A 9,240-nucleotide genomic window follows, 5' to 3' on the forward strand; every position below is an offset into this window, starting at 1 on the left:
AATGAAATACATGATAGTGCTGCCAAAACCATGCTAGCTCTTCAAGTTGATATATAAAGTTAAATTTAAGCTCGAGTTGGACTTTACGGCCATTCATGCTTCGTTGGAGGAGATATAATGGAAAAAAATGTGATTTCGGGATATATTTATATCGATCGATTTATTTTGTGACAAACTTAGATAACGCTAACTTTTATTCCGCTGATTATTTTTTCTCCGGTGCAACGCACGGGCCCTTTTGCTAGTGGTTTCCTATGCCTCTTCTTCGTCATCTCCAATGATCGGCGTGTCGTCTTCATCGTATCCGGTTTCCACATACCGGTTAAATGGGCCGGGGCCCACGGCAGAAATCAGATATGAATTGCCCAAAAGAACACCCAAATAAGCGGGACATGCCAAAATCAGCCCACGTTTGCGCATCTTCCTCATAGCCCAGCTAACTAGCCCACTAGCCCATTAGCCCATTTCGACCCACTTGTAGCATTCGGGTTCTTCGCCGTCCAGTCGAGCAATGCGTTCACAGCTTCTCAGAAAAAAAAGAGGAGCTCCTCCCTCTCCTCTCCACAATCCCATCGGGGTTCTCTGATCCCGCGCCCTGCTCCGGCGGCGAGCATGGCGTTCGCCCGACGGGAACACGGGCCCCCGCGGCCCGCTCTCCTCTTCCTACTCTCGATTCTACCCCTGCTCGTGCTCTTCACCTTCTCCTCCGCCGCCGCGCCCCCGACGGCGGCGTCTCCGGCCGCTCTGCACAACAACAACTGGGCCGTACTCGTATGCACCTCCCGCTTCTGGTGAGCCCTCCTACCATTCCAGCGCCTTGCCCTCACCCCTCACTGCTCGCTGCTGCCTACTTGCCGCATCGTTAGAATCAGTCGTGCATCCATTTGCTGTGGACCAATGCGACTCTTCGCGGTGCCAAATGTATCTGTGGGAGGTTCAGAGAAGCTAGTTTTTTTTTTTCTGTAAGGGCTGACTAGTGCGTGGTTGATATAAGGATCTGGACCCAGTTGGTCTAAACACGGATGTATCTAGACACATTTGAGTTGTAGATCCATCCATATGTAGATAAAGTTGCGACACTTATTTTAGAACGGAGGGAGTAGATGGTTGGTTCTGCTTGTTATCCCTGTTCTCGCTTGATTCTGACCTATTATTGCAATGTTATGCAGGTTTAATTATCGACATATGGCCAACACTCTATCTTTGTACAGGTAGTGTGCTAATTTATATAGTTTTCCTCATGTGTAAGTTTCATAATCTTTCTGCTGTGAAAGTTATTCCGTATTAGCAAATACACCTTATTTTTGCAGGACTGTTAAGAGATTAGGAATACCTGATGAGCGGATAATACTTATGTTGGCGGATGACATGGCTTGTAATCCTAGGAACAATTACCCTGCCCAAGTCTTCAATAATGAGAACCACCAGCTTAATCTATACGGTGACAATGTTGAGGTTAATCTCTACTTTGAAAGTATTGCTGTTCAATCAAAGAACCGTAGTTTTCTGACACATTGATTTTGCAATATTTCCCCAAGCTCATCGTGTTTACATACTAAATGATATCAAGGAGCCACCAAAGCTAAGAAATAGTGAATGGAACTAGAGCATACATACACACATTAAATGCCACACTACATCTATTCTACTCCCTCCATCCCAGTTCATAGGGCTTGCGCGTGTCCCTAAGTCGTAAATTTGACAATGATAATATAAGATATATATTATAAAATATATATCATTAGAAAACTCACGTGTTCTACTTTCTAATGATATAATTTTTGTGTTGTATAATTAATATTATGTTGGCCAAATTGAGAATCTAGGGATACGCGTAAGCCCTATGAACTAGGACGGAGGTAGTACCTCTTTAACAACATTAGATAAACATCATTGAAATGTCGCAAGCCTAAATTTTTTATTTTCACAATTTGATAAAATTGTGAAACAGTGCCTCCTAAAATGGTCAAATTTTGTGAAGCTAAGAATACACGTAAGGCACTCTACAGTCTACACAGTGCAATATGGTCAGTGAGGCTATTTATGGAATATGGCAAGTGGCAATTCTTCAATATGTCTAACCGTAATGTACATCAATGCTATGCAACATGATCTTTATGTTAAAAAGTAATATCTCATCATGGTACACTGATGTTGCATTTTTTTTTCTAATTTACAGGTTGATTACCGAGGTTACGAGGTTACAGTTGAAAACTTTTTGAGGATTTTGACTGGAAGACATGAGAGCTCTGTACCAAGATCAAAGCGTCTTTTAAGTGATGAAGGAAGCCATATTCTTTTGTACATGACTGGACATGGTGGGGATGAATTTTTGAAGTTCCAAGATAATGAAGAACTTCAAAGCCATGATCTAGCAGATGCAGTAAAGCAAATGAAGGAGAAGCATAGGTTCAATTGCTTAATTATCAAAATTTGGATATTGGCTTGCACCTCTTCATTTCAGGGTTCATTTATTCTCACCTTCACCTTGGCCTTCCTTTCAGATTTAAAGAGTTGCTGATAATGGTAGATACCTGCCAAGCTGCTACTCTGTTTTCACAGGTTTGTCTCAGCTTTCCAAATTTATTTTCTGTATCATTATATACGCTTTGCAACATCAGTTGTACCTGTACCTTACTTTTTTATTGCTAATAGCTGTTTGTCGTATAGGAGTGGCAAAGGCTGCACATGGGTTTTGTGCCTAATTGTTAGATAACCACTTACTGTGTTTTCCTGATTTTACCAATATCACATAATTATAGTTCAAGGATCTGCTCTGCTATGACAAACTGCATTTTATTGGCTTTTCTATTTCATTCTATTTATGAAAACTGTAAGCTATACCTGATATATTTAATTTCTGCAGCTTCAATCACCGGGCGTTTTGGCGATTGGTAGCAGCAAGAAGGGGGAAAACTCTTACTCTCATCATCTCGACTCAGACGTGAGAACATGCCCTATATTCAGATATGTTTCAGTAGTTTTTTTTTTCAAGCTTATTAAGTTGTTATGCCATATTTCTTGTCATAAAGCTTGCCAACCTTACACATTTCTTGTGGCAGATTGGTGTTTCTGTTGTGGATAGGTTTACCTTCCATACACTTGCCTTCTTTGAGAAGCTGAACATGTATAGCAATGCCTCATTGAACAGGTAAACTTCATATTATGCATTCAGGTTAAAAGTTATCAATTGTATGCATGCCAAGTTGATGGTCTTACTGTGATGTGCAGTTACCGACAAATTTATTCACCTAAAAGTTTATTTTGTTTGGTGTTTGAACTTGTTTGATGCTAGTTGATGATCGAATATGATGGGCTCTTACTCTGAAATACTTTATTCTGTATTTATATTCAAGATATAGTTGATGTTCTTGTTCGTTTGTCATTTCCATGTAGTAGGATGTGAAAAGAAGTTCCCCATCATTTGGGTTCTTTCTCTATCAGTGTGCTTTCCTCCAAATTTTATAAATTATTGAAATGCATGGCTTGTAACTAGCAGCTTTTATCAGATTTCAGTCAACTTCAAATTCAGCACAGACTGTTTTCAATATCACTTAAAAAGTAAGAGTCAGTTGTGTCTCATATTCTAAACTACATACAGTAGCACTCAACTATATTCAATCTTATTTCTCTAAAAACAATGTAGCTGGGGTGCCTCTTCGGAGTAACACTCAATGCTTAACTTATATTTTTAGAACGGTATTTTGTGTTGTAACCTTGTTTTTTCATGTTCCAGTCTTTTCAACTCATACGATCCTTCCATGCTACTGTCTACTGCATATTATCGAATGGATCTTTATGAGCGTGCCTTAAACGAGGTAATTAGAATATGATATCTATTTCCACCCTGCTCTGCTGTTCATGACTAACGCTTTTTTTATTCATTCTATTCTGTCTTTGATCAGGTCCCTGTGACAAATTTCTTTGGATCAGTCATGAAGACTATCCACACTGATTCAGCCTATACAGGCTTCTTAGCTGCACGTGAGGTAGAAACCCCCCTGTCTATGAGAAATAATATACTTGGTGGTGCCGTATTACAGAATGAGGCTAGCACAAGAAGATTGAACATAGAAAAGATGAAAGTGAGTTTGAGTAATTTGTCTGGTTTTTTTAAATATTTGAGAAACTAATACTTTGCAAATTGCAACATTCAGGAAGCACAGTTGAGGTCCGATGGATGGATACAGATCCTGCTAGAAGGCAAAAATTCTGACACCATTGTGATGTATGGTCTGGGAACTATGGGCGTGTTGTTGGCAGTTTCAACCTGGCTATCAATGTAGGCACTCTTAAGTGTGCCGTTAACAAGTTGTCATCTTGCAGAAAAACTTGAATCATACTAACCCCCGCAGAATTGGACAAAAAAAGAAGAAAAATAAGAAATGAGATATTTGTAGGTCTACAATTTGTATTTCTCTTTTACTTCATTAGCATCCAATCAGTTTGGAACATAATTGCTGTATGTAGTTCTGTATGGTACACTCTACTTCTTGGCGATGTAGGCATGTAGCTCATTGTATATCATGCCTTTTGGTGGAGCTTTTTTATGCATTTGTGTTACAGCTCCTTCACATATCTTATTTGTCAGATTATTTTATTACTAGGGAGAACTTTTCTATCTAGCATCTGAATTTGCTCTCCCTGGCTACCCTATTTAGGTCTAGGATTGAAAAGAATGCCCAAAATTCAACTACTAAAAGTTCTAGTGCTTTCATTTAGTCAAGTATAATACACTTGCCTTGATCGTTCAATGTTGAATGTTTCACACTTAGCAGCTCGTCTTTCATTACAAATTGATACAAGATAATATTTACTCCATTCATCGCCTATGCAGTTCATTGCATCTTATAATGACTTTTATCTTGATGTGTACTCATATGATTTAAGGGGTTACTTAAAACTAAATGTGTATATCGATATGAAGAATTTTTTTTTTTTGGGAGTATGTGATCTTTTTGTGCATGCTCTATATGTGAGGTGCAGCAGTTGTTTTCCTTACTGATTTAATAGTAACAGAAATTGTGTTTTGTATGCTTGTCTACCAAGCTAAGATGCTGGTCATGGGCCTCATAGAACTGTATGCATGCAAGCTGGCCAGCCTAACTGGGCATGTTGCTGTGGCATTCTCTTTCTTTTTTTTTGTCCTTTCAAAGTTCCAATATGTATGTTCCAACGAATAAGTCTTTAAAAAAAGTCAAACTATGTAAATTTTTAGCAAGTTTTTAGAATAAATTATTAGCATGTACAATAAAAAATCAATATTGCTAGATACACCATGAAATATATTTTTATATGATATATTCTATATACTGTTATAGTTGTTTATAGTTTTTCTAAAAGTTTGGTTAAAGTTTACTTAAATTGACTTTTTCTTTTTAAATATGGCTTATTCATTGGAACGGAGGGAGTACATTTTGTTGATCATGTAAATGCTAGAACCATGTATCTCTTGTTTTGAATGGGTATGACATGTTGATTATTATAACTTATGGCTTTATGATTATTGTACTCTATAACTCTATATCTGACGGAAAATAAGATTCATATACTCATTCTGAACCACTAAAACCATCTGGGGGTCGTGAATTTTCCTCATAAGACTGGGAAAATCTTAGTGCTTCTTCTCACCAAGCTGAGCTGATAGTTTTTGTGGCTACATCCTCTGCATGAGTTGGATCAAGAGAAGGGAAAAACTCTTAAATATTGCTTAAGGGTCATGCCTCTCTATATTGAGCTCTTCTGAGAAGAACAAGTGCACATGGGTAACCGATGACAAAAGGTCTATAAGCATGCAGATGTATTTCTGTCATCTACCTTGTTTATGGGTCATGTGCACTAATTATTATTGACACTGTTGTAGCCCTACTATCCGGAGTGCCATCTCAGGTATCAATATTGTCATGAGTATTCTCGGAGTTTCATGCACCTACAATTGTATGCATCAATGGAAGAAATAAAGAGCTCTGATGGTGCTTACCAGTTCTGTTATGCTTGATCAATTCTGGTCTCAGGGCAACCTGAGCTCTGGTGGTACTTATTGTACAATAATAACACAGTGGGTGGTATAGAGTGTAATTTTGAATGCACTGTTGCACAATATTTTCTGTAAATCATATCAGCTCAGTGTGGTGCAAGTTATTGCTGGAGTTGTGTTGACTGCCAAAACCCACCGGCGGGCAGCGGCCTTGTCAACACCGTAGAGCCGGGAAGAGCCTAGAGCTGCGGCTGGCTGAGACCCCTCCGAGCGACGGCCCGCAATGCTCTTCTGGTCACACGCGGCGTTGCGAAGTGCAAGGGCGTGCCACCTGACCTATACCCGGCCGGGAAGGTGATGGGAGTGCCTCGCTTAGTTTCCTGCAGGGGCATACATGTAAACATTAAATACGAGCCTCGATCGGCTCTCGAGGTTATCTCGTGAATCGGCTCAAAGAGCCGATCCACCCATGATCCGTGCGGGGTGCACGAATACTTGGTGGTCCTGCTTGATCAAGATGAAGCTAATGAGATCTACGACGATTTAGGGTTTTCACCGCATAATCGGATCATCCTACTCCAGGTTGGGCCTTGCGGCCACGCACGGTGCTCGTAAGCCGATCCTAAACAAGGCCTAAAAACCAACATGATGTTGATCCTCGGAACATCCCGTTTAGGACTTGCGAACGCCACCCTACGTGCCACGGGATCCTCCCCCCCTTTGTAAGGCCTAACTATTGCAGATATTAAACTAATCCTTGTAGAACAAGGAGCAATCGTAACGGATCAGATCTACTAAATAATGATCAAGCGGGGGCCGCCCCACACCTGAGACAGGCGTGAGGGCGGCTAGATATGCAAGGGTTGCACTACGTAAGCATGCTTAAACGAAGAACAATGCTAACCCTAACACATCTAATGATAACTACGTTGCTCGCCATCAAAAGCGCTTCGATACGAGCAACGCATGAACAACGTGGGGCTTGTGCTGCCTAGATCGCAAGATGCGATCTAGGCAGCATGTCGCTACCTGATAGAAACCCTCGAGATGAAGGAGTTGGCGATGCGCCGAGATTGGTTTGTTTTTGGGGTTGAACGTGAGTTGTTGTTTATTCCATAAACCCTAGGTACATATTTATAGTCCAGCGGACTTTCTAATGTGGGCATGCACTAAACCGTGCACGACTAAGATTCTATCTCTAAACTAAAATAGATCTAATATGTTACAGATACACGGGCAATTAAGCCCAACTTGGTATAACAGGCCGATTCATATAATTCTCCACATATATTTCCTTAAGCCCATCTTGACTGCGGCCCACCTCCGACTCGGTCAAATCTTGGTGATAACACATGCCCCCTCGGTTTTGGAATTAGTAATTCCAAAATCACTCTGCTTTCCTTCGTCGGGTCATGTCGTGGCGGAACCGTCGCGGTATCCCTCATGATGATGCCTTGCCTTCTCAACTTCTCCGCGTGACTCGGCAGTTTTTTTTTTTCTTTTAGGCACCACTTCCTCGAAACTCGCCGTGGCATTGAATTTCCACTATATCCTCCTTCGATTTAACCGCTCCGAACAGCTTCTCCTTTGTATCTCCTCCGCATTAGCACTCCAAAAACCCTCCCAGCCACCATGTCTTCCTCCTCCTCTGCTCCATCGGATCTTGCTAGCCAATCCTCCACGTCCCGTGAGCCGACGCCGGAGTACGACGCGGCGGCGGTCCACGCGGCCAACACCCGCCGCGCCATTGCGGCGGGGGAGGAATCAGACCACGACTTCTCCATCTGGTCCGAGGACGACCAGTCCCTCGACGGACGGGGAGAGCGACCTCCGCTTCCTCACCGTTGGGGAAACGGAAGAGGGAGTGACGACGACAGCCTTCTCCTCGCGACTTCACCTCTTCCGGGGAGGAGGAGGAGCGTGAAGAGGAGGAGGAGGACGACGACGAGAGCTCCTCCGACGAGCCGCCGGCCAAGCGGTTCTCGCCCTTGGCCGGGCAATCTAGCGACTTCAACAGCGACGAGGACGACGCTGACGAAGAAGATGAAGACAACGAGGGCCCGGTCGGCGGCCATTGGAGCGACGACGAGCCCGCCGGGAGCAGCGCCGATAGTGGCGACGACGGCGACGACGAGGGCAGTGATGGCCCATAGATAGGACCTCTAGAATAGGGCCAGTAGTAGTAGATGGGGCAGTGGATCCCCTAGTATTCCCCTTTTGAGAGCAATTAGCTCTTTATGTAAGAAATCTCCTCTTAATCAATGAAGAACTTTTCCCCAATCTTGATTTTGCCGATTCCTTTTAATTGAGCCGATTCTCTCTTCTACTGACCTTGCCGATTCGTCCCCTTTGCCAATGCATAATGAGCCGATCGCACCGCATCGGTCCTTTGAAATTCACCCTTCTCTTCTTCAATTGATGATTTTCTAAATCTGGTGGAAGATGCCGGACTTTCAGGAAAACCTTCGAACTTTTCCAACCAAACCAAATAATCCTTTTCAGTACCCATCATTGTGAAGAAGGTTGCAATGAAAGATCAGCCGATGGTATCCTCATCGGTTCTTCAAACAGAGTATCCACTAGGCCTGCTGCCCCCCGAGCCTTACTCGAGGCGAGAATGTCAGAGAGAATGCGCCTACGCCCGATCCTCTTTCTTCCTCCGACAGCCGATAATCCTCCGTTTCCTCCTTGACGGAAAAGGTTCAGGAACCCGGATCGGCTCGAAGCAGCTGGAGAAGTTTCCATCGTTTTACTCCCTCGAGGCAACAGAAAGCACCACCGTTGGTCTAGATTTGGTGGAGACTCGATAAACACTGCATAATTCCACTAAAGTCGATGGCTGCGCATCGGCTGCCTCTCAATTCTAAAGTCGATGCCCTCGCATCGGCTGTAGCAAATTTTTTTTTTTATTTGGCCGATTTTTCTTAATCGGCCCCCAATGTTTCATTGCACGTATGTTCTCACATGTTCTATCTGCACATGTTCATCTGATTATATGCCCCCGAGCCGATACCCGTCGGATGACTGCAGATATCGGCTTGTATGGATAGCTAGGGCCCCGCACTTGTACGTCGGCTCCGCGAAAATCCGAGCTAACTCTCGTATGCCGACGTGGTCACCGCCCAATAGATCGGTGTCGAACGCAAGCAGAACATGTGGTGAAAGTAATTTTGGCCGATTGCTGAAATCGGCCTCCATATTCATTGGAGAGCTGACTGAAGGTCCTGTAATGTCCCTTCATAAACTTTTTGGGGCCGATCACA

General features: G+C 42.9%; 1 protein-coding gene across 1 annotated transcript; it reads left to right on the forward strand.

Annotated features, from left to right (window-relative positions):
• Positions 1 to 561: 561 nt before the first annotated feature.
• Positions 562 to 4,621, forward strand: LOC124686826 (putative GPI-anchor transamidase). Its single transcript, XM_047220718.1, has 10 exons — positions 562 to 791; positions 1,170 to 1,211; positions 1,311 to 1,455; positions 2,180 to 2,409; positions 2,505 to 2,562; positions 2,867 to 2,944; positions 3,063 to 3,151; positions 3,737 to 3,818; positions 3,906 to 4,085; positions 4,158 to 4,621. The coding sequence occupies exons 1-10, from the start codon at positions 613 to 615 to the stop codon at positions 4,284 to 4,286; spliced, it is 1,212 nt and encodes a 403-aa protein (XP_047076674.1). The 5' UTR covers positions 562 to 612; the 3' UTR covers positions 4,287 to 4,621.
• Positions 4,622 to 9,240: the final 4,619 nt, after the last annotated feature.

This window comes from Lolium rigidum, chromosome 2 (genome assembly GCF_022539505.1).
Source record: "Lolium rigidum isolate FL_2022 chromosome 2, APGP_CSIRO_Lrig_0.1, whole genome shotgun sequence".
NCBI lineage: Eukaryota > Viridiplantae > Streptophyta > Magnoliopsida > Poales > Poaceae > Lolium > Lolium rigidum.